We start from the raw sequence: 24,501 nt of genomic DNA, 5'->3' as shown, positions 1-24,501 counted from the left end.
CTGAGCCCCTCCCGCCCGCGGCCCCCCCGGGCCGGGGGGAGTGTGGGGACCGAGGGGGGCCCCAGGGCAACGGGGACATCCCCCCCACGCAGCCCCCCTCCGCCAGGACCCCCTTCCCTCCCTCCCTCCCTCCCTCCAACGTGGGGTGCTCTTCATCCTGCCCCCCCCCAGGGGGTCAGCTCTGGGGCCGGGGGGGTGACACCCCAAGACCCCCCCCAGATCCAGCAGGGAGCGATAGCACCAAGGGGGACGGCTGCTCCCCGCAGTTTATTCCGCGCTCCCTGCGGGCCGGAGGGGCTGGTGGGGGGACGGGCGCTGCCGAGGCGCGGGGTCCCTCCTGGGAACGCGGGACCGGGGATGGCCCCGGCATGGGGGGGGGGGTCCGGGGTTTTGGGGGGGGTGTCTCAGCTTTGCTTGGGATTTACATTCTGGACCATGCAGTAGCACCAAAGTTCATGAGGTCATCGGTGACGGCGGGCGGTTACTTCCGCTTCCTCCCGCAGTACTTCCCTTGTGCGCAGCCCACGCCGCCTGGGAGGGGGGTGCGCAGGGTGAGCCCCCCCTGCACCCCCGGACCCCGGGGGAGGCGGGGAGAAGGGCAGGGGGTGCAGGGTCCCCCCGTGGCAGCGCTCACCTCTAAAGCCCAGGGCACCGAGGGCTCCTCCGAAGGTCTTGGGGGGCTTCCCTAGGGGGGGAGGCAGAGCAGGGTGAGCGGGACCCCCAGCCAGCTTGGCCGCTGGGTGCAGGGGGGATGCACCCCAACAATGCCCCACTTGGGGGCAGGACACTCACCGCCAAATCCCAGCTGGCCGGCGACCCCACCTGAAAGCAGAGCGAAGCCCTCAGCACCCACCGGGCACCCACATTGCTCTGTCCCGCACCCCCGTCTGAGCAGCCCCCGGCTCAGCCCAGTCCCCTGGGTCCCTCCCCAGGCTGTGACCATGTCCCCGTGCTCCGTGGGCCGCGAGTGTCCCCGCGAGCCAGCCAGGCACCCAGGTGTGCCCCGGGTGCATGCCAAGGCGCCGAGCTGGGGATGGTACCTGGAAATATCGGTGACACACCAAAACCAGGAACTCCAACCCCTGGGGAAAGAGCAACAGCCGGTGACAGCCTGTGACAGCAGTGCCACCCCAACCCCGCCTGCACCATGCCGCACCCCAGCCCCAGCAGTGCCACCCCAACCCCAACCCTGCTGCTGCAAGAGCCCCTGTCCCCGCCAGGGCACCCGCCTGGCTTCGGGGTGCTCTCCCGGGCAGTGGCGTGCTGGGGACAGCAAGTGGGGATGAGCGTGGCGTGGTAGGGGACACAGTCCCACCCCAGCCCCAAACTGCGGCACTCACCTGGCTGCAGCCCCCCAACACCAAAACCTGCGGGATGGGAGAGCCCTGGTGAGGGCGGGGAGCGTGCGGACAGGGATGGGATGGGGACAGGGATGGGCACAGGGATGGGGGTCACCCCTCCAGCCCCCCCAGCCGGAGCAGCCCCTGTTCCTTACCTGGCTTGGGAGGTTTCCCAACGGCTCCTGGATACAAGATCCCTGCATCAGAGAGGGGCATCAGTGCAGCCCCCACCGGGGGCTGCAGCCAGACCCCGCTATGAGCCCAGAGGGTCCCCAGGCAGGGACCCGCATCTCTGCATGTTGGGGACATGGTACAGTACCGTCCCCTGTCCCCGTGGCATGGGCAACGGTATGGGTGCTATGGCCCTCGGTACCTGCTCAGCGATGGCATTCCTTTCTGAGCAGGGCAGGCGGCAGACACAAGATGGGGCACAGGGCACGGTGACAGTGTGGGGTGGGACCTTGCCGTGGGACCGGGAGAGGACAAAAGCAACCCTGCATCCCCTGCATCCCATACCTCCCCTTTCCTTTTTGGCACTCTGCCAGCGTGCTGCTGCCGCTCCGCTCCCCACACCCCAGCCCTGGGGAGCCCCGATGCCAGGGGCCGGCATCACTCACCAGCACCGAGCCCACCAACTCCAAGGCCACCGACTCCAAGGCCACCGACTCCAAGGCCACCTATGACAGGGACCCCGGGTGAGCGCCAGCAGGGACGGGCAGCGGGGCAGCATCTGATCTGCTCCTCGCCCAGCCCCACACGTGCCTGTCCTTCCTCGGGCAGCCCCACTCCCCCCATACCCCGGGGGAGCATCCCGCTGCCTGCACATCCCGCTGCCTGGGCTCAGCTCCTGCCCGCACCTACCTGGGATGCCGACCCCTGGGACTCCAGCCCCGGGAACGCCTGCCGGAGAGACACCATTAACCCCTGTCCCCCCGCAGCCCAGCACCCACAGCGCAGGGCACCCCCAGCACCCACTGGGGTGGCCCTGACACCCATCCTGGGTGGCCCTGGCACCCATCTCACAGCACCCAGAGCAAGAAGACCCAGAGGGGGCTCACCCCCTGCATGACACATTGCTGCAGGCAATGCAGAGCAGGAGAAAAATGTCCCCAGTGAGTCCAGGGGAGGGGGCACGGGCGGCACTTTGCACCCATGGGTGACAGCACGCCACCTCCCACGCTTGAGCCACCCTCCGCCGGGGCACCAGGGGGCACACAGGGGACACGAAGCGAGACCAGCATCCCGATGGCCACCAGAGGAGGGTGCCCGGTGAGGGTCTGAAGTGGACCTGGGGCAGGGTGGCAGAGATACGTACCAAATTTGGGAGGTTTAGCACCAGGCTGCACCCCTACTTGGGGGATGCCTGCAAAGCAAATGACACTGCAGTTAGGACGGTCACCCCTGCACCCCTCCCGTGTGCCACCATCCCCCATCCCGCCTGCATCCCCCCCCGCCACCCTCCATGTGGCCCGGTGGCTTTTAGCATCCCCAGGCACCACTGTCCCCAAGTGGGTCCCTGACTGGGGTGTGACAAAGCACATACCTGCCCCGGGGAGGATGCCGGTACCGGGTACCCCCACACCCGGCACCAACCCGGGCACGACGCCGACGCCAGGCGTCACTCCTGGCACGCCGGTGACACCGGGCACCACGCCTGGCACCCCTCCAACGCCGGCACCTGCAGAGAGGGGGTGAGGCAGCACAGGGGGGACCCCTGTGTGATCCCCGTACTCCCGTGGGATGATGCGCCTGGCGTGGGGTGCCCACCCCTGAAGCCCCACAGCTCCCCCTGGACCAGTCTGTGCCACGCCAGGGCTCATGGGGAGACCCCAGATGCCCACGGGGCGCGTAGGGCTGCCTGCTGTGGGCTGAGCCGCGAGTGATGGGCTTCTCCAGACGACTCACCAAATTTGGCTGCCTTCGCTGCTGCTTTTGCTGCTGCGGCCGGAGCTCCAACCCCTGAGCAGAGACAGCAGGAGGGGGGTCAGTGTCCCTGGGGGGGTCCTCTCCAGCAATGCTGGGCAGAACTCATCCCTCCTGCCTTGTCTGCATCCCCCAAGGGATGGCCATGAGTTGACGGAGACCACCGAGGTCCTCCTCACGCCTTTCCTGCCCCAGACCTGCTCCCGCACCAGCCAGGCTGCCACCACCACCCGCCTTCCTCCTCCTCACCTGGGACAGCTGCAATGCCAGGAGCCAGGCCACCTATGCCAGGAGCAAGGCCACCCACGCCGGGAGCTAGACCACCTACACCAGGAGCCAGGCCACCCACGCCAGGAGCCAGGCCACCTACTCCTGTAAGGAGAGAGGGAAGGATTGGGGCTTCAGCTCAGGAAGAGAGGTGGTGGAAAAGGCGTGGCAGGCTGGGGTGGGCAGACGGATGGATGGGTAAACGGTGGGGTGGATGGATGCTGGGGTGGATGGGTGGATGGATGCGGAGGGGATAGATGGATGGATGGATGGTGGGGTGGATGGATGGTGGAATGGATGGATGGATGGTGAGATGGATGAATGGATGGAGGTGCGGATGGACAGACAGATGAGCGGACAGATGGATACTGAGGTGGCTGGCTGGTGGTGCAGATGGGTGGGTAGAAGGGAGGGTGGATGGACTAATGTATGAGAGGGTGTATGGATGGTGAACCTAGGACCCTCCATGCAGCCCAGCTCTCTGGAGGGCACCCCCTGACACAGCCAGGACCTCATCCCACACACAGCCCTGCGGAGAGCTCATCCCTCGCCCCGACCTACAGGGACCGTGTGCAGCACCAGGCCTCAGCCCCAACGAAGGGAGCAGCCTGGGGTGGGGAGGCGGCAGGAGACAGGACTCGTGGGATAACCCCAGAGAGATGCCGGCTTACCAAACTTAGCTGCTTTGGCGGCTGCTTTGGCAGCAGCGGCGGCCGCTGGAGCTCCGACTCCTGGGGGAGAGGGGGAGCGTGAGGGGCAGGATGGACCATGGTGGCCATGCCGTCACCCCTCAGCTGGCACCACTGGGAACATCCCGAGCATCCCTTAGGCACCATCTCACCTGGTATGCCTCCGACCCCAGGCACCAGACCGGGCACGCCGACGCCGGGCACGCCGACTCCGGGCACACCAACTCCAGGCACGCCAACTCCAGGCACGCCGACACCGGGCACGCCGACACCGGGCACGCCGACACCGGGCACACGCCCTGCTCCAGCAGAGAGGTTCAGGGATGTGGCCGAGCAGGCAGGCTCCATAGGCAGGGGTCCTGCTGACCTCCCCGCCATCCACAGCGCCAGGGGTGCCCCTTACCCCGCCCATTCGCAAGCATCCCTCCTCCCTGGGAAAGGATGATGGTGACTCACCGATTGCCGCGGCTTTTGCTGCAGCCTTTGCCGCGGCCGCCGCGGCGTCTGGGGCGACCACTGTGGGGACAGAAGGGAGAGAGTCAGGGGACCGGCAAGGCCAGCACCACCCCATCGGCTTGTGCCAGCTCATCCACTCACCTCCAACGCCAGGCACCACGCCAGGAACCCCAGCCACGCCGGGCACACCGGGCACACCGGGGACACCAGGGACACCGGGGACACCAGGGACTCCAGGGACGCCAGGAACACCAGGGACGCCAGGAACACCAGGAACACCAGGAACACCGCCAATGCCGGGAACGCCGATGCCAGCTCCTGCAGGCAACGAGAGGGGGGAAGTTAGATCTCATTGCAGCAACAGTTGAAAGGTGGGACCTTGACACATGTCTGCTCTCGTCATCATGCCGCGGTGAGGAGAGCACCCCACCGCCTCGTCCCAGGACAGATGCACAGCGGTGGATGCCCCTGGTGGGACATCCAGCCTCAGGGAGGCCCCATCCAGCCCCAGTGAGGATGGTAAATCTGCTGTTGTAAAAGAGAGGCTGGGAAATCACCAGCACAGGGGACCACGACGATCCTCATCATCATGGGGGGCTCCAGATCGTCCTCATCATGGGGATGAGGGGATTTGGCCTTGCAGCCAAACAGGCCACGGAGGAGAAGTGGCTGGTGGTCCCCAGTAGCTGCCTGTCCCCTGGGCACTGGCCAGACTGGGAAGCTGCCCAGGGCAGTGACAGCCTTGACCCGCTGGCACTCGTTAGTGCCACAGGGACAAGCATCGGGTCACTTCTGGAAGGGCTGAGTGCCAGAGGGGTTCTCCTCATGGCCCCCTGCTCAGCAGATGCCTGGCACCCCAGCACAGAGCACAGACCTGTTAACTTGTCACTGCCAAGTTTCTCCCTAAATGCCGTCCTTCCCTCGGCACGTGGTGGGATTTTTTTCTACATGATGCGGAAGAGAAATGGAAGAAATGGCCAGCAACTGTTTAGCACTCAAAGGAAAGCTGCCATCGAGCACGGCTGCTCCCAGGGGACTCCCAGGGCTCTGCAGTATGATGCGGGAGAAGGTCCTGGGACCCGGCCATGTAACCTCTGGCACTGCCTTTTGGAGCAGCACGTGGATCCCCCAGCCCTGCGTGGAGCCTTGGGGCCACTTCTGCCTCCTCTCTGTGCCCAGGCTCCCAGCTTCCCTGCTGCTTGGCGATGTCCCTCGTCCCCGCTGGGCTCCTCCTCGCTGGAGCTCCCTTGGGGGTGGTTATGCCTGCTGGGCGCCTGGGTCTTGCTAGACCAAGTCGGATGCCCTTGCTGGATCCCACCAGGTTTTCAGAAGGCAGTGACCCTGGGCAGGGGTCCCTCTGCCAGGGATCTCTCCCCACCTGGGCAGCGAGGCTGAGCCCGCAGGCATCAGACCCTGGGTCAGGTCTGCTGCTGGAAAAACAGATTTGGTATGAAATCCAAGAACTCAGACAAGGTCCAAAGACACGAGTTCGGTCTCATCTGTTCACCTCCTCAAAGCAGCCTGCAGAAATCCCAGAGAGGGAGAAGGTCCTGCCCTGGGGATGAAGCCAAGCCTGGATGCAGCAGCTGGGAGCTGGGCTGCACTCATCCTGTCCCTGGATGCTTCCCCGAAATGGGCCATCAGGAGTAATCCCCAGGGGAGACCCGTCTGCCTGGGGCACGCCGAGTGCCACGGGGGGAGAGGGTCAGCAGGGGTCCCCAAGGAGCTGCTGGGGAGCTCCTTGCACCGCACAGCACGTACCGTACTTAGCTGCCTTTGCTGCTGCCGCCGCTGCTGCTGGTGCCCCGACTCCTGGGGACAAGGGAGAGAGGGACCCTCAGCCACCAGCCACTGTGGCCCCTACAGAGCCAGGTGGTGGGGACAGGGCTCCTGGGAACAGTCACCTGGCACCCCGGGGACACCAACACCGGGCACCAAGCCGGGGACACCACCAACGCCGGGCACGAGACCCGGGACACCACCAACCCCGGGCACGAGACCTGGACCTGGAGGGAAGCAGAGCAGTCAGACCCCCGCCAAAACACCCCATGCCACTGTGTGGCACAGGTCTCCCCCTGTGTCGTGGGAAGCTCTGGAGCACCTGGCTTTGAGGTGGGCTCTCCACAAAAAACAGCTTCTCAGGGGACCTGGGATGCACCCAGGAGTGGGATTCCCAGCTCCCTACCCCCAACCCAGGGGTCTGGAGCCCACCCGGCCACCCAGGAGCTTGGGGCCCCCCGAGGTCCCCCAAGGCTGTGGTGGTAAATCCCAGCTGCTCCCAGGGCTGACACATTTCATCTGGATGCTCCAATGAGCAGTTGTTTGCTACTCGCTTTTCTCCCATAAAACAGCCAACGAGGGGAGCACCGAACACAAGATCTGCATCGCCAAGCGCATCCCTCTGCTAACGAACGATGGCTCGTTACAGACACCATCTCCCCAGACACCCCGCTGGAGCCTGGCACAGCAAAACCACATCTCTTGTGGAGAAACCACGCATGATGGGGACGTGCTGCCCCGTGCGAGGTGGCCAGCCAGCCCTCCAGCCGCTGCCACAAAAGCTGCTTTTTGCAAACCAGGCTTTGCTATGCCCAAGCCTGGGTCTCCCAACAGGCTGCTGGGAGCTGCCCCCAAGGGGGTAAAGCCCCTCTGCAGCCCTCGGGGAGGTTTCGCACCTTGCTGCCTTCCACCCGCAAAAGCCGCTGGCTCAGCAGAGTGTCTTCACCTTGCCCCGAGCTCTGGCAAGCAGCTGCTGGAGCTGGGGAAGGGGTCTGGGGCTGGGAGAGCACCCCAGGAGATGGGGCAGGGGCTGGTGGGGCAGGCGGTGAAGCCACGCAGCCCCGGCACCAATGCACGGCTCTTCCATGCCCCGAGAGTGAGCCCGGCCCCGCAGGCAGCTGCCGGGTCGTCCGAGACAGCAGGGAACTCACCGAAAGCTCCTGCCTTTGCCGCTGCCTTTGCTGCTGCTGCCGCCGCTGCCGGCCCTCCGACTGCCGGGATAGCGGGAGAGGGTCAGGGGTGCGGGATGGGGGGAGGCGACCATCCCCGAGCCCCAGGGCCGTGCCCCGCCATCGCCTCACCTCCAACTCCTGGGACAACGCCGACACCAGGTACCACTCCCGGGATGGCGCCAGCCCCGGGCAGGACCCCGGCTCCTGCCGCAGGGGAGAAGAGGACCGTCAGCTCGGTGATGCAAGGACACAGCCAGCATCCCCCCAGCCTGGGAGGGAGGGAGGGAGCAGCCGCCCCAGTGGGGAGATGGGCGGTGGACGTGCCCACGGAGGGCAACTCACCATATTTCGCTGCTGCTTTTGCTGCTGCCGCCTGTGCTCCGACGCCTGGGGAAGGACATGGGCAGCCGCTGAGGTCCCCAGACCATTCCCACCTCGGCTCCCCCATCCCACAGGGACCCTGGGGACCGCCCCCTCCCGTCAGCATCCGCCCCCTCTGCTTTGGGAGGTGATGCACCCCTCCAGGCTGTCCCTGGGGCGTCACTGCCACCCTGGTGCCACCAGACAGCTGGGCAGTGCCCAACACCCCATCCGAGGACCGGCAAAGCGACCAGGGTGCCCAGTCCCCCAGCCACGCCCGTGCCAATCCCCTGCCCTGGGGCTGCCTGGGAAGGGAGCGTACCTGTGCCAGTGGGGTACCCTGCCTTTCCTCCTGCCCCAATGCCGGCTCCTATCCCGCCGGGGCCAAAGCCTGCAATCACAAACAGAAAGGCAAAGCCGGGTCAGGCACTGGCCCTAGGAAGGGGGGCGAGGCAGACGGAGCAGCTCCCTTGGCCCAAAGGATCTCCCCCCCCGGCGTCGAGGGATGTGGGGGGGATGCCAGAGCCAGCTCCCCCCCGGTTGAGATGCCAGTTCAAACATCCCTGCCTGGAGCTGGCTGCGGCTCAGGACGCGTCCTAGCAGAGAGCCAGCCAGCCAGCCGACTGCTGCCGGTGCCGCGGCGTGCCTGCGGATTAACGGCTCCCGGGCCTGTAGCGCGGGATGCCAGGAGAGCCGAGTTCCTCCCAGCCGGGTCCACAGGCATCACGGCAGGGCAAGGCAGGGGTCCCCTGTGGACCACCTCGCCCTGGGAGTGGGATGCCCTTCACACCGCCCCGGGGGTCAGTGGCCACGAGGCCACGGCGGCAGCCGGCGGAGCCGCGAGGAGCTACAACCGCAGAGTGAGGGCTACAAGCACTCACCGTAGGGCAGCTTACCAGTGCTGTAGGGCAATCCATAGCCACCTGGAGAGGAGAGAAGGTGGCGGGTTAGCACTTGGCTGCCGGTGGCCGTGCCCGCTCTGCCCCGCGGTGTAGCCCCTCTCTGCCAGCCGGCTGTGTGGCACCAGCCCTCGGGGCTCCTTCCATCGGGATAGTAAATCCTCCGGGATACAGCCCCACCAGATGGAGCCGGGCCAGGGGATGCTCTTCTCCATCGCCTTGGGAGCAGCGGCTCCAAAAAGAGCCACCCGCTCTCAGCCCCGCACCAAGGGCTGTAGAGCCCGAAGCCGGTTTTGCAGGAGCCTCCCATGACCCCTCTTTGGTAGGGGGTCCCCCGGGAGCCCCGCGGCGAGAGCTGTACCCAGCTGGCTGTGCCACAGCCGGCTCCAAATGAAAGGTTTTAATTGGAATCAGGGCTTGGGAGCCTCTGCTGAAACGTGACCTCGTTAGGAGGTCGGCGTGAAGGGACGGGGAGGGATTACGAGTCGGAACATAGCGGCCAGGGAAATGTCTCCTTGCGAAAGAGCAGGATCCCACTGCTCGGGACGGCGCAGGGATGCCCGTGACTTAGCGGGGACTGTGCGTCTGGGAGCCGGCAGCACCGAGCTCCCATCGCTGCTGGCAGCAGCCTGAGGAGGGGTGATGGGCTGCCACATCCCTGATGGGGACACCTTGAGCGGCACGGAGGGTGGGGGGTGTCTAACAGATGAAGCCCTCCCTCCGGAGGGGCTGCAGGCAGGGCGGGGATGCAGCTGCCTGCAGCCAGGACGGGATTGCTCATGGCAAAGCTCATGTCCCCTTGAGTACGGGACACCGTCCCCTCCCACCAGCCAGCATGTGGGGACCAGATTTCCCTCCACCCTGCCAGGCTGTCCCATCGTGTCCCACGCCAGCACGGCGTTGCTGGAAGGCGGAGGCTTTCCAGGCTGCAGTGGCTGCGAGCTGTGCCGGGTCTCCCCCGCCTTGGGGACCCCTCCTTGCCCATCCCAGGGCACCTCATCAGCACCTCGCTCACCCCAAAGCTGCGGAGGGGTCCAGCACTGGGTGACACACGTGGAGGTGACTGCAAGAGTCAAAAGTCCAAGCCCTTGGGTCTCCGAGGGTTTTGCCGGGTCCAAGCCCAGCTCCCCACCGCCCCCAGCCAGATGCAAGAGCAGCCCCTGCCCCGGGGCTGTGCGCTCCCATTCTGCGCCGGCATGGGGATGCCACCGTCGCTGCCGGTGGGCCTCAGGGCCAATGGACGCACTGGCTGGCACGGAAAGGGACACACAGACCGTTGCCACCCTGCACAGCTGGGCACCGGGGAGCAGTCCCCATCCCTGTGGCATCAGGTGGGACCCTGATTTCAGCCACAGCCTCAGGCTGAGCCCCCAGCAAGCGGGGTGGCCCTGGAGCCACCTCCTGAGCGGGGAAAGCACAGAGCAGGAGCTGGCTAGAGCATTTGGAGTAAATCATCCACAAAGGAGACTTTCCACTGAAAATGTTATTTTCCGTGCTGTCCCCTCATCCCCTCTCGACCTGGACCTACTGCAACTGGGACACAGTGCAGGGGACATGGTGGCAGCCCCCGGGTCCATCTGCAGCATCAAAGCGAGACCCTCGACAGCCGGCCCAGTGTATCCCCACACTGCCAGCCCCAAGCCCTCAGAGGTGACAAACTGGCATCCCCTAGTGTCCCGGCAAGGACCGGGGTGCCAGGCAGCACCCAGCAGCGGAAACCACAGCTGGGCCACCACCACTGTCCTGCTGGTCCCCGCAAGAGGCGTGATGCGCTGGCAGGGCTCCCAGGCCAAGGCGATGGGTGTCCTCCCCTGATTTATTTAAAGAAGGCTCCTCATAAAGTGGGTCAGCTGGCAGCGGCGTCCTGTCCGGGCTGCGGGCCACTGGCGAGGCCGCTGCGGGACAGAGCCAGGCATGGCCGCGCCATGCTCCGGCAGTTTGCTCTCCGCACCGGGCACCCCATGAAAGGCGGTCTGGGGCCGGGCTGCGGCCGGGAGGCCAGACAGTATCCGATGGCGGCGGGGCCGAGTCACCCTAACGAGCATAACTGTGCCTCCGCGGGAGGAAGCCGAAGCGGGCCAAGTATTTCTGCCGCCGTTTGCGGTGATGGGCCCCAGTGGGGGGAAGCCGGCAGAGCTGCCGGGGCTGGCGCCCGTGCCGGGGTGGGACCTGCTCCCGGGGGTGGGCTCCCCCTGCCAAGGCTTTCCTGCCCGCAGCAACTTGTTTCGGCAAGTGGGAAAATGTCCGTGGATCTACTCACTCCCCAGCACCCCAGGGATGCGGGTCCCCTGCCAGATCTGGCTGCACTCCTCCTTGGGGATGCTCTTGGAGCACGGCCCTTGGAGGGCACAGGACCCAGTACTGGCTGCCCGGCACTGCCCATCCCTCCACCATCCCTGCGTGGGCACGGCCGGCTGGGGACGGGCAGAGCTGGCACCCGGCACAGGGCTGGGAGATGGAGGTCCCCGGAGCAGCCCAGCCTGGGAAAGGGGTGCTGAGCACCCCCAGGCTTCCCTGGGCTGGGGCTGAGCCTCATCTGGGCGGACAGTGGGGAGGGAGAGCTGCCTGGAGCTCCATCCCTACCGCCTGCCTGCTGTTGGTGGCCTTGGCTAGAGCTCCTTGAGCCGGGATGTTTGGCCCAGGTGAGTGCCCAGTGACGCCCGGCACAAGCCCACAAGAGGCGCAGAAAGCAGAGGGTCCCTGCAAGGGCTGTGCCTCGTGCCCCGAGGAGCCGGCAGGGACAGCCTGGGGTGGCCTGGCCCAAAGCATTCCCCGGAACACGCTCTCTCCTACCTTACCACAGCTGGAGAGAGGCACAGCTTCATCCTCATGGGCTGGCAGCAAGACCATCCAGGCAGCTGCCCACGGGGCTGCGATAGGCAGGGCTGCTGCTGGACTCACCTGCCCAGCGCCCTTTGCTCTGTCCTGCTGTCCCAGGGCCAGCACCGACACTGCCGGGTCCAGGGGACCCAGGGGCACCGTGGCTCAGCCCTAGGGAACGGCGGGTCCTTCTCCTGGCACTGCTGGGGGTCCTTCACCCCTAGCCCCGCTGGCTGTGGCCGCTTACCTGGCAGCTTAGGAGCTTTGATGGGATACCCCAGAGGGACACCGGGCTGCTGACCTCCAAAACCTCCTAGTCCTGCAAAGCCAACAGCAGACTCTCACCTGGAGCCCGCGCCCAGGCTGCCACCAGTCCTTGCGAGAGGGGAGCGCCCCGGGGCACCCCAGAAGAAGAGAGTGGGTGGCTTGGGAAGCCCTGAGGCATCTTCCGGTGTGTGGAGGCCATGGCTGTGATGAACAGGCTTGGGAAGGAAGAGAAGGACGGGCGAGAGAGACGGGACACTCACCGGGGATTCCTGCGAAGGCTCCTGCTCCTAGGCAGAAACACAAAGGCACCCACGTGAGCCTCAGGGCTGGTCCTCGGGGCCCAAACTAGTCTGCGTGGGCTGCGTGGGCTCAGCCGGAGTTCGGCTCTGCTCGCCCACGTGCCCTGTGGGGCTGCGACCCCAAAGGATCGGCTGGACCAGCCCCAGCAGGATGGGGATGAGGGCAGAGCTGGAGCCAGCCCTGGACCTGCCCTCCACACCGGCGTCCCCAGGGGATCGAGAGGACCTACCTGGACCTTTCGGCTTGACTCCAGCACCAGTGGGTACTCCGGGCAGCACCCCTACACCAGGGAAGCGGACACCTGCAGCAGAGACCGGAGGGGCCAGGTAAGCAGGGTGGGGCATTGTGGCGTTGCTGGTACCCGAGACACCTGCACCCAGCTCCCAGGTCCTTGTCACCCATCTCTGGCTCAGCACTAACCCTTGTACCCTGGGACAGGGTACCCTCCTCCCCCAGGGGCTTGCTGGGACACCCCTGTGCCAGCCTCCCCGCACTCCCCGGGCAGAGCTGCCGGGGAAGGGTTTGCTCCAGCCCTGCGGCTGCCTGTGCTTTGGGGGGGCAGGCTGCCCATCAGGAGCTCGGGGTGCCTGCAGGGTGGATGGCACCCACGAGTGGGTCCCATTTGTGACAGCAAAGCACCAGCCCACACCATGGTACAACCAAGCCCGGGCATCGCTCTCTGCCCCAGTGATGTGCAGTGGCTTCGTGCAAGCTGGGGCACTTTGGGGAGCGGGAGGGGGGGTCCTGCCCGCTAAACCCCAGCCCTCCAAGGGCAACAGGCAGCGCTTTGGCCTTGCAGCCATTTGGGTTGGGTTTTTGGTGTTGTTTCTTTGTTTGGTTTGGTTTTTTTTCCCTTTTCCAAATGTCTCTCATTATCAAATCATGTGTTTTCAGACATGGAAAAGACATTCCTGACCAGCAACACACTTCTCGTTCTGACAATGTCGAAACTTCTTGTTTTCACAAGTTTTCCTCCCCCAAATTACTTTGCAGTGAGGAATTCCTCCCCCTCCCGCCACCTCCTCCCCCTCCTTCCCACACCGCCTTTGGCTGGGCAAGCCGGCCCTGGCGTGGTCCGTGCCAGCTCCTCTCCCGGTGCTGGTGCCGCCTGCTCCCGCGGAGCTTGGCACGAGACCCCCGGAGACGCTGGGTCCCCTCGCCTTTGGCACGGTGGAAATGTCACTACGGCCCCAGTGAAAGGGTTTGGAAACTGCAGGCAGCAGTGATGGGGCAGGCAGGGAGTTAGGCAGGCGGGCAGCACGGGGCTGCACGCAGCCTTCTGCAGGGCAGGGTGCTCTGCCTGCGTGGGCAGGGCAGGCAGGGGAAGTGTTATAACGCCCAGGGTGCAGCTAGCCACAAGGCTATCGACTCAAACCGGGGTGCTGCTGGCAGGGTGGGGACCCCTCGGAGCTCAGGGTGCTGCCAGTGGGGCGGGGACCCCCAGCTCACCTGCGCCAGGGAGCACGCCGCCTGGGAAAGCTCCAGGAATCCCAGCGCCTGCCAGGTGAGAGAAAGGCAGGGGTGAACACCCGGCTGGAGCCGTTCCCCGCCCTGGCCCCCTGCTTTGGGGCCGTGCACCTACCTGGTACTTTGGGGGGTTTCACTGCCGCACCAACCCCGGGCTGCACCCCGCCTGGTGCCACCGCACCTGCAGGCAGCAGAGACCCCCTGAGCCCCGGCGCACTGGCTCCTGCCCGCCCTGGCAGGCATGGAGACACGTCTACCCCAGGCTCGGCTGTGCTGGGACGAGGGGTGTTTCCTACCTGTGGAGACCCTGAGGCCACCAGGACCACCGATTCCACCTACACCACCAATGCCAGCACGTGGGGGCATTGGGAAGAGGAGTGTACCAGTGCGAGGTGCCACTGCTGGGCTGCAGGTGGCCGGAGCGGTGCCAAAGGAAGGGACAAGCTCAGGACAGCTCTTGAGGGACGAAGGGGACACCCTGAGGCAGCACCAGGGATGGGTCCCCCAGACCTGGGCACAGGGACCAGGCAGCTCGGTGCCCTCCGCTCCTGGGGGCTCGGGCTCGGCCAACGCCCCTTTCTCAGCACACCAACATGTGCCAGGGTCCCTCCGCATCGGCGGGGATCCCCGCGAAAGCAGCACCTCCCGCTTGCAGCCCCCCAGCTCCACGGGGAAAGCTCTCCTAACCCAGGCACCCAGGGGACGCCGGGGGTCCCTGGGGGCTGCCCAAGCCCTGGCATTGCCTTGCCCAGCATCGCTGCCTTGCCCAGCGTCACCGCCTGGCCCAGCATCGCATTGGATGCCCTCAGCACCCACCAGCTTTCGCAGCAGCCTTGAGCGCAGCGGCGGAGGGAGCACCGGGGAAGACGCCCCCGGGGAAGGCGCCTCCGGGGAAGAGACCCGCAGCACCTGCGGGGAGGAGAACAACCAGCGTGAGCATCCCCAAAAAGCGGCCGGCAAGAAGGTGTCCTGCCCTCCCCGCTGGCTGTGGCGGGCACAGGGGTCGTGCGCCGAGGGGGGCTGCGCGAGGGTGCCGGGGGCCGGCGTTAGGCTGGGCGAGGCGGTGGTTAGCAGGCGCTGCTCTGTCCTGCGCTGCCTTCTCCCTGCGTCCCCTCCAAATACCTGCTCCCGTCCACATCGCACCCGTCACCAGCTGTGCCCACGCCACCCAGGGCACCCTGTGGTGTCAGCGGCTGCTGCGCACGCCAGGGTCCCCAGCTGGCCCGGGCATGCTGGCCGGACCACACGCGGGCACTGTCCCCCTGCTGCAGACCCCATGGGGACCCCGTGTCCCTCCTCGCCTATCACTGCTTGGGGTCACCCAGCCGTGGTTGATGCCGTGATCTTGGCCGCAGGGCTGCCCGTTGGTGGCTGCCGGTCCCTCGGGTCTGGGAAGGGCGCCCAGCCCCGATGGGACCCACCAGGCGGGCTACAGAGAGCACCCGATGGGGACACGCCATGTACTGTCCCCAGGGTGGGTGTCTGGGGACATCGCCCTGGGGACAGTCCAGAGCGGGGGTGGCCGGTGGCCTGTGCTCACCTGGCTGCAGGCCAAGTGGGCCGAGTCCCCCGAGGCCTCCGACCCCTGGAAAGAGAAGTGGGGTGAGGCGGGGGGGACGGCCAGGGCCAGGGGAGCAGGAGCATCCCGCTTGCACCATCCCGGTGGGACGGGAGCGTGCTCTGGGGACGGGGCACGGGGATGGGTGACAAATGTGCCCGCCGGTGTCCCGGTCCCCCATCCTGTCCCCTTCTGCCTCGCCCGTCCCCCACCCCGCCAGGCCACAAGGGGATGGAGCCGAAATGTTTATGGCTGAGGAATGAGTCCCTCTGGCTCCGGCCAGTGCTGCCTTCCAACATCTGGGGCTAATCAGCCCTCGCTCCCTCCAGGCGCAAATTCCACTGCCTTTGGCTCAGGGCGCGGACACCGCTCCGGCTGGGGCTTCGCGGCTGCGCCGCGTTTGGTTTTAATTATGCTGAAATAAAGGGCCTTGTTTTTCTTTCCACGAGCTGAAATCTGAGTAAATGGAGGTTGCCGGCCCCCGCCTCAGCCTGGCGCTCCCGTTGCGCAGACGGGCCGGCTCGGGGGGCCGGGGGGGTGCAGCGTGCCCCTGCTTCGGGGCACAGCAGGTACCCCTGGGGCGGGCAGGGAGCGGAGACCCGGGTCTCCGCCTAAAGAAGCATCTCTCCCGGGGCCTCGATGGGCACCGGCATCTCTGTTGGCACCAGATTTGCCCCCTGCACATTCGGTCCCTGCTGCCCCAGCACCTCCCAGCCGTGCCCCAGGCTCGGTGCCCGCGGGCTCTGCGTCCTCCTGCTAGCATCTCGTCTCTCTCTCGGTGATGCCCCCTCTCGCCCCCTCATTTCTAGGCCAGGCAAGCCCCAGCATGGGCTGCAGAAGCCCCAGCAAAAGCTGCTCGGCCACGAACGCAGGCAGGCGGAGGTGCTGCCAGCTTCCCACGGGCACCAGCTCCTGGCAGGGCTGAGCGAGCGTTACCCGGCTTTGCATCTTCCAGAGAAGCTTTGGCACAGGTTCGCAGGCAGCAAGCACCCCGAAAGGGCAGTCGCGGGGGCTGGAGGGGAGAGGGCAGTGCGCCGAAGCGGGGGATGAGGGAGGAAGGCTCCCTTGTGGCTGTGGGGGCTTGGCGGGGGTTAGTGTGGCAGGGCAGGGCGGAAAGTGCCGGCTGCTGCGTGCCTTGGCCATGGGGGTGCCCAGGGTGGGGGGGTCCCCTTGGCCACGTGGGAGAAACATGAGGGCAACAGGGGTCAGGAAATATCCTGGCCACTGGCATGGCCGGGGATGGCAAAAGAGCCAAGGAAAGTCTTTCTACCTGGTTTGAGAGGTTTTGCTCCAGCCCCAAGTCCTAGGAGAGAGCAAGTGGAGAGGGGTCAGAGCCATCCTTCCTCCGAGCATCCCCCGAGGTGGGGACACACTGCGGGACGGTGCCAGCCTCGTGGCAGACCCCCCACCTGCCACAAGGCAGCTCTGCTGGGGGTGCTGCCCCCCTCCCCGTCCCGGCACACCCTGGGCAAAGGGGTCCCAGCACTCACCTGCTCCCAAACCTCCAACCCCAGCACCTGCGAGCAACAGCACAGTCTTAGCACCCATCCCTGTGAGCACCGACCACCCACCCACCCATGCCAGGCTCCCGGGCGTCCATGGGGAGGCAGAGAGGGTCACAAGGGTGCCAGGGGATGCGGCATCCCCCCTGAGATGTCCTCAAGCTTTTGGCTGTAACACCGGGGACAGGCTGTGACCTCTGAGCCCCTCTCGTGGCCAGGGCTGGGCAGGGTGTAGGTGCCAGCCCTGGGCCAGTGACCCCCAGCGTAAGCCTGGCACTGCCACCCAGTCCTGTCCCCACGCCATGGGGCTGGTGCTGGGGCAGCCACGCAGGGCTGAGTGGGCAGACAGGATGTCTCCCTGTCCCCTGATCCCGGCTGGCAGGTCCCCAGCCCTCCATGCTGGCTCAGAGGTACTTGGGGACCCCCCAGGCACCTGCCCCATCCCTGCAAGCAGGCTGATGCCCCCCCCAACGCTGTCTGGACCCCCTTACCTGGGAAAAAGCCTCCTGGGACTCCCACTCCCGGGATAGCACCAGGGACCCCTGCAAGAGAAGAGACCCTCGTTAAAATCCCGCTAGGCATCCAAGGGTATCCGGCGCGTCAGGGCGGGGGGCACCTCCTGGGATGGGAGCTGCTCCCTGCGGATGGGGTGGGATGCAGAGCCCGGGGTGAGGGCTCAAGGGCCAGTCCCTGCCTTGCCTTGCACACCTCAGTTTCCCCAGTGTGACAGTGGTGACAGGGCTTGGAGGTGACCAGCCGGGAGCCGGGGAGGGCATCTTGGTGGAGGTGTCAGCAGGACTCGGTCCTGCATGGGAGGGCGGGACGCGGGGCTGGCACGGAGCGGGGCTGGCTGGTGTCCAGCTCTGCTTCCCAAAACCTGTCCCGTACCACAGCCAGCGCCGTCTCCATCACCTCCAGCTTAATGGACCCCTCCAGGGTCCAGGCACGGTCATGCATGGCAGGGTGAGGCTGTCCCAGTTCATCCCTGCAGCCCATGCTGGTCCCAGCCAAGCCTGAGCATGCTTGGCTGTGGCTGCCCCATGCCCAAGCTGCCTGCCCTGCCTTGCCCTGCCTGCTGAGGTCCCAGCGGGAAGAGCCAGCTCAGGCCAGCAGCACTGGGGTGTTGGACCGGGGGGACAGTGCTGAGACCCAGCGAAAGCACCTGCGTCCCTCTGCCCATCTCTGCGAAGCTGAGATAAGCAGCCAGGTCCCACTGCTTTCCAGGAAGTCTGGAGCTCATGCTCAGAGGTCATGCTCAGACACCACGGCAAACTTTTTTGGCTGGTTTGGACCCTGGCAAAGGTCTCTCCTGCAGACCACCAGGCAGCCATCCCCTGGGTGGTCCCCCCTGCTCCATCAGGGCCATGGATGGGGTGGAGGCTTGCGGGTGGGTTGGCAGCACAAGGAGGTTGCAATGCAGAGGGATGCTCCGCTTTTGGCTGGCGTGTGTTTTTGGCACTGGGGGGGTTGCCGCGAGGTTTGCAGTGGGATTTGCAGGACAGCTGGCAGGGCTTGCAGGGAGGCTGGCAGGAGGATGTGGGGGTTGCTGGAGGCAAGCACAGAGCTGCCGTGGCCAGCACCCCTGTGGCAAGCTGCACCCAGCTCTCCTGCCTGCTCCGCACAGAGGGGATGGAGTTCAGGGTGGACGGGCACACGGGGACCACTGCATGTGTCACATGCAGTGGCACAGCCCTGGCAACAGCACCACAGGCCGCACAGTGCCCAGGGGCTGGGCAGGGTGGCCAGTGCAGGCAGGTGCCAGGCAGGTGGCAGGGCTGGCACGCCACGGTGGGGGACACATTGTGCTGCACATCTCTTCTCCATCTCAGATGTGGTGCAAATTCTGGGGTTCCCCCCTTGCTGTGCCCCATAGCCCCCCACTTCGCCCCAAGAGCTGCCTGCTGCAACGTGGCATGGACGAGGGTGTCCCCTGGGCCCTGCTCACATGTGTCCCCCACCACCCAGGGCACCTGGGGTGGACCCCCAGCCCAGCTGCACAGAGACACCGGGTGCCAGGATGCACCCACACGTGTGTCAGGACACACGCATGCAAGAGGGGTGCCAAGCCGTACGTGCACAGACGATGTCAGGACACACGCGCCGGCAGGACGCATGCACACACCGCCATCGGGATGCACACGCAGGCGGAGGACCCGTGCCAGGACTCGTCACACAGCCCCCACGTGCCCCAGTGATGCCAAAGAGCGGGGCTCAGCCCTGTGGCCCCCAAAACCACCTCCCAGGGTCCTGCCAAGGCCAGGGGCCGAATCTGGCCCTGGAGCAGCTGATGTCCCTCGGAGTGGAGGGGACACGTGCTCGGTCATCACTCCGGCCGGCCGGCTCACCCCTCTGGCACAGCACAGCCCGGCCCGGCTGCCAGCCAGGGGTTTATGGAGCGGCTCCTTTTCCCGGCACATTCCCCCGCCCACCCCCGCCGGCTTGGAAAAACAAATCCCAACTTCTTGCCTGTTTCCAAACAAACTCCGAGCGTCCACACATCGCCTGCCCTCCCCCACCCCCCCTGCTGGGAGGGGACACCCCACAGCCACCGAGAGCGAGAGCCAGCAGGATAGCCAGGATCTGGACAGGGACCCCATGCCCGTCCCCCCCCAAGCAGGAGGGTCCCTGCTGCGCTCAGCCCCTGTGGTGCCCCCCAGCCTCAGCCCCCCATGGCCAGGCAAGGTCCCTGGTGCTGGGGTGATGCCAGGCACCCCGGGGACCCGGGCTGAGCTCCCCTACCCCTCCGTCCCCCTGTGCCAGCACTGCCTGGCAGAGACCCCTGGGGAAGCTGGGACAAGGCAGGATGGCTCACAGCCTTCCTGGGGTGTGTGGGGACCCTAGAAAGGTCCAGGTGACACCTGCCCGCAGCCATGGCTGCCATACTCAGCCCTTCATCATCGTCACCCTCCTGGGCGCTGCGGACCCTGGCAGGGGGGTCCCACTGTGGTGCCACTGTCACTGTCTCCTTCCTGGGCATCCCCCAGACGCCATCCCAGGGCCAAGGCGCGGTGCTCATCCCAGTGCCTCATGGCAGGTCTGCACTTTTTGGAGGATTACAGGGGATGTGCCGGTTCATCAACCATCTCCATGCCCAGATCAGGAGGCGGAGGGGTCAGCAAGTGCTGGCAGGAGCCTGGATGGCCGGGGGGCAGTGGGATAGCCGGGGTGGGGTTGCCATGTGGCTTTGGGGAGCCGAGGCTTTCACTCAGGAGCATCGCAGGAGGCTGCTCCCCCCTGCTGCTCTCCCTGACCAGCTCTGCTGCCAAACAGGGCCAGCTCTGCGCTTCTCTTGAAGCTCTTTTACAAGCTGCCTCGGCACTGGCAGAGCCAGGCTCGTCCTGGTGGGGAGGCAGAGCCCATAGCCCAGCTTGGGGTCTGATCCCTAGTGCGGGCACTGCCAGGGGGCACGGGGGTCTCTGACCTGCTCAGCTCTCTGGCTGAGGACCAGCCTCGAGCAGCCTAATTCACCCCAGCATCACCAGTCCCACCCATCGGCAGCACCACCGCAGCTCGGAAGTTGACGGCAGCCCACGTGCTCGGCACTGGCTACACCGTGGGCGCCCCGAGGCTGCACCAGGCTACGGCAATCGCTCTCTGTCCTTCCCCAGCCCCGTCCTTCCCCAGCCCTCTCCTTCCCCAGCCTCAGCGGCTCGGGGTCTGCTCCCCGGTGTGGCGTGCTCCCCTTTGGCCTCTCCATCCTGCATTCCCTTGGCACATCGGGGAAGGGAAAACTGAGTCACTAGCCTCCCAGGACTGAAGGAGCTGTGCGCTGCCTCTGCCCCTGCTCCGAGCCTGCCGGGACGCCGGGAAGGGGGGTTTCTCCTATCTCCCAGCTTGTCTCCTGGGACAGGGCTGGCTGTAAGCCTGCAGAGCATGGGGCTGGCCCCCAGCACCCCAGCACCCACCCCAGGGATGTCTTCTCAAGCCAGGGGCAGGATAATTTGCATCCGTATGTGCGGCCCCAGCTGTGGTAGGGTTTGACCCCTGGAGGTGTTCAGGATCCAGTGTGGAACCTTATTTACAGAAACTGGACTTTTTCTTCCATAGCTCTGTACCACAGGTCACTATTTGCAATATCTGCACTATTTTATCATCTGCACTATTTCTGATTGACCACTGTTTGTATTGTCTGCACCATTTCTACCTGCATCGCTGCTTGCAGCTTTCTTTACAAGACAGAAATACAGATGTTTTCTCTCTCGACAGCTTATTTTCCCCTCCTTTTGAGACAGACCAGGATCCACCACAGGACACAAGCTCACACCCTCGCCGGGCGGCCAAACCTCAGACCCACCAGCGGACCTTGCCGCCCTCCCTGCGCCCGTGGGCAACCGCTCCCAGAGGAGGCTTAATGCATAACCACCGCAGATATTTCCCCTCTTCCCTCACGCCACTGTTTTCTTTTTCTTGGGAGAATCGGTTTTGGAAACATGCAGTCTCCAAGCAACTTTGAAGCTGCGTTGCATCCCGGCCTGAGCTCGCTGGTAGCAGCTCGGGAGGGAGCAGGGGGGGCTGCTGTCAAGAGCCTGGCTCCTCTCCAGCCCCCCAAGGCTTCAGCTTTCATCTCTGAGCCCTGGCAGACAAGCTGCACACCCTGCAAGCTGTTTGCAGAGGCAGCCGCCCCAGCAGGCCAGTGCCTCGGGGAGGTGCCTGGCTGGGAAGCAGAGATGCCATCCCAGCCCCACAACTGGCGCTACTGGCCCTGGGGCACCCTGGGGACTCTGGGTGTCCTCGGAGGGTCTCCATGGTGCCCAGGAGGGATGCCAGCACACCCTGTGCCAGCCTCTCTGCACCCACCCGAGCTGTCCCCCGTGGTCCCAGAGCCTGCAGGGCTGGGACCGCCCGGGTCCCTTTTGTCCCCCCTCTGGCACGGGAAGCAGTGAGGAGTGGATGGAAGCACTGCGGGACGGACAGCCCTCTCCAAACACCGGGATTTGCTGCACTTGGCACCTTTTAGGGAAACATACGGCAGCTTTCCTACACAGCGGCCTGGATCCGGCCGTGCACATCCCCATGGTGCCCAGTACAACTTTGCTCCCCCGGGGGGGTGCAGAGCACCGGGGGCTGATCCTGACCCGCTGCTGGGAGCTTCCCAAGTACTGCCAGCTGCTGCAAGCTCGGGGCTCAGCCCCTCGGCAGGGGCACTGGGGGACGGGGACAGTCTGTATGTGCAGGGGGGCCTCACCGCTTTTCTCCCTCGACCCTGGGGTCTCTCAAGGGTCCCTTTCCTGCCAGGCCGGTTTGGAGCTGCCCTGGCAGCGGGTGCTGGAGGATGCTGTCTTGAGCCCTCTCCAGGTGTCTGCACCCCATCGTACTCTGGCATCCCCCCCACCCTGTGCCACTGGCCGTGCCTCTGTCCCAGCTCAGTCCCCGAGGGCTGGCAGGGCAGGGAGCACAGCTGAGCCTGCCCGGTGCCACGCAGCACACCAGGCTGCAGAGACACCGGTCACTCCTCCATGGGGAAGTGTTCCCCGGTGTCCCCATCAGCACTGGGACCATCTCCAGGGCCAGGGCCACCTCTGCTGTGAGCTGCTTCCCAAACCAGCAAACACCCCTGGAGACTGAGCCAGGGACTGGAGTGGGGCCAACAGCCCCAAACCGCTCAGAAACTGCTGCAGGCTCTTGCCCCAGGGCCAAAGTCTTCCTGAGACTTTCCCAGCTGGCCACTGCTTGAGAGATGGGGAGCAAAGCCACCAGGGTTCAGCAAGCCAGTGCAGAGCATCACTGCCGGGGATGGAGAGTGTCCAGGACAGAGCTGCATCCCATCAGGGATGGCACCTTGACCCTGAGCTGTAGCTACCCAGGATCAGGCACCGACAGTGGCCCAGCTTTACAGGCAACTGTCTGGCTCGGCACCGCTCTGGGGTCACGCCTCCTGCATGTCCGGGGGCAAACCAGCCCATGGTCAGGGTCCCGGGAGCCCACCACACTGGGGCAGAGCAGGGAGCTGCAGGGCACCAGCAGATGATGCTGCAGGCTGCAGAGAGCAGCCCCGAGGGCTCTGCCCGGGGCAAGGGGTGGCCCAGCCTGCAGCTGCCTGCTGCCGCACACAGCCCTGGCACTGCCCTCCTCTGCCCACGGGATCCTGCCTTCTCCCCTCCCCTGGTCCTCTGTGGCCGAGAAGCCCCATGTGATAGCTCTGGCACTGACCCCATCACTGATGCTGGCTCTGCCCATCGCATGCTCTCCATGGCACGGCACGGGGCGACCACCGCCTGGCTGTCCGGCGGTGGCTGTCCCATCCCTGACCCTGCTGTCCCCACCTTGTAGGCCTTTGCCCAGTTTGGACATTGCAGTGGGCTATAAATCTGTGCTCAGAGCTGCTCTCCCCGCTCTCTGAGCGTGCTCATGGCCCAACCACAAAACACAAGCCATCCGGCAGGCAGCCACCTGCTGCGCTGGCCACTCCGGCTTCATCACGTGCCACCACGGGACCACACCACTGCACCCTGGCTTTCGCCTCCCCGCCCCGGCAGCAGGTTTGCTGCGTATGCATGTGCGTGTGCATGCGCTGGGGTGTCACGCAGCCCCTGCCGTGGCCCAGCCAGGGACCGGCCAGCGAGCCATGAACCGTGCCATGCCCTGGTGGATGGACCCGATGCCGGTGACACAAGTGCAAGGAGGATGACGCGAGGGCCACCCCAGGCACCCCGAGCCTGCGATTCGGCAGGCTGTGTCGCGGCCACACACTGCGCAGCAGCTTGCACACATCGACCGCGGGATGCACACGCATGCACGCCCCACTGCCCCTCCAGCTCACGCCATCACACCGGGGGGCTGACGGGTGCCAGCTCCCCCAGTCCCTCACAATTGCAATCCCCGTGGGAGCTTGGCAGCCACCCCTCGCTGCCCTGCCCTGCACGCTGCCTGCATCTCCCCAAGCCTCTCGTGTCCCCGAGCCTCTCTCCGGGGTGCAGCACCTCGCAGCCTCCCCCCGACAAGTGCTTCGCGCAGCGGTGACATTCCCGGGCTGCCTTGTGCCACCCGCTCGGTGACACCCCGCCCCACCCGGGCATGGCACACTCCACCCGCCAGGCTGGGGGGCAAAGAACCCTCCAGGGAGGTGGCAGCCAGGGGGGCCTGCCCTCCCACCCTCGGGGAGTCCCCGAGGCAGGGCAAGGGGGCTCCCTGTCCCTAGTCGGGGACACGCGGCCGGCGCAGACGTGGGGCTGCCCGGGGGGCTGGGGAGGGGGGCGGGGGGGGCAGCAGCCGAGCCCCGGTGCCCGTGGAGGGTCCCTGCAGAGCCGGGGAACAGCGCTGGCCGGGGCTCGGGGGAAGGAGCCTTTTCTTTCCTTACCTCCTTGCTGAGAAGCCGGGAGGATGGAGAAGAGGAGGAGGACTCCGGGAAGGAGGGGTGCAGCTGCCTGCCTTGCCATCTCTTGAAGCAATGCCCCCGTGCTCCCGCAGGCTGTGTGTTTTATCCCAGAGCTGCTTAATTGTTGCTTCCAAGGATGCGAGGGGAAGGGGAGGGGGGGTGGAAGGAGGGAGGGGAAAAGGAGAGGGAGAAGGGGGGAGAGAGGCGCAGGACACTACGTCATGAGGAAAGGGCAAACACACACAAGCCTCTCCAGCCGATTGGGCTGGCGGGTTGTTTTTTTTTGTTTGGTTTTTTTTTTTCCTTTTTCCCCCTTTTTTTTAATTCCTCTCCGTCGCTGCTGTCTCCAATCCGGGCGCGCCTCTGCCAAAAAAGCTGGAAGGGGGG

The 24,501-nt window shown here is 65.8% G+C and overlaps 1 protein-coding gene across 20 annotated transcripts; it reads right to left on the bottom strand.

Moving 5' to 3' along the window:
- Positions 1-146: 146 nt before the first annotated feature.
- Positions 147-24,267, bottom strand: ELN (elastin). 20 transcript variants are annotated; one of them, XM_072882420.1, is made up of 34 exons: positions 24,097-24,267; positions 17,291-17,341; positions 16,788-16,814; positions 16,568-16,600; positions 15,280-15,324; positions 14,556-14,648; positions 13,855-13,920; positions 13,722-13,769; positions 12,502-12,573; positions 12,233-12,259; positions 11,953-12,024; positions 8,868-8,909; positions 8,309-8,377; positions 7,969-8,013; positions 7,756-7,830; positions 7,606-7,665; positions 6,580-6,681; positions 6,437-6,487; positions 4,817-4,993; positions 4,676-4,735; positions 4,372-4,518; positions 4,202-4,261; positions 3,513-3,635; positions 3,246-3,299; positions 2,884-3,018; positions 2,656-2,703; positions 2,202-2,240; positions 1,958-2,017; positions 1,496-1,537; positions 1,341-1,367; positions 1,041-1,082; positions 793-822; positions 635-685; positions 147-531 (listed from the first exon to the last, which is right to left on the bottom strand). In XM_072882420.1, exons 1-34 carry the CDS (start codon positions 24,173-24,175, stop codon positions 482-484), a joined length of 2,202 nt encoding a protein of 733 aa, XP_072738521.1. In that variant the 5' UTR covers positions 24,176-24,267; the 3' UTR covers positions 147-481. The 20 variants fall into 20 exon arrangements, with proteins under 20 accessions (XP_072738521.1, XP_072738523.1, XP_072738522.1 ...); XM_072882422.1 differs by having other exon boundaries at positions 1,496-1,522; XM_072882421.1 differs by having other exon boundaries at positions 6,437-6,484.
- Between the last annotated feature and the right edge of the window lie 234 nt (positions 24,268-24,501).

This window comes from Ciconia boyciana, chromosome 17 (assembly GCF_034638445.1).
Source record: "Ciconia boyciana chromosome 17, ASM3463844v1, whole genome shotgun sequence".
NCBI lineage: Eukaryota > Metazoa > Chordata > Aves > Ciconiiformes > Ciconiidae > Ciconia > Ciconia boyciana.
The sequence above is the reverse complement of the archived record's forward strand: the minus strand, read 5'-3'. Positions and strand labels throughout refer to the sequence as shown.

What these genes read in the sequence shown, in the direction of transcription:
- ELN (XM_072882420.1), bottom strand. Translation starts at nt 24,175, where the DNA reads ATGGCAAGGCAGGCAGCTGCACCCCTCCTTCCCGGAGTCCTCCTCCTC. An exon ending in AGCAAAAGCCGCGGCAATCG is followed by an intron (nt 4,519 to 4,675) that starts GTGAGTCACCAT and finishes CTGCTGGAGCAG; the next exon opens with GGCGTGTGCCCGGTGTCGGC. An exon ending in CCCAGGGGTCGGCATCCCAG is followed by an intron (nt 2,018 to 2,201) that starts GTAGGTGCGGGC and finishes TCCCTGTCATAG; the next exon opens with GTGGCCTTGGAGTCGGTGGC.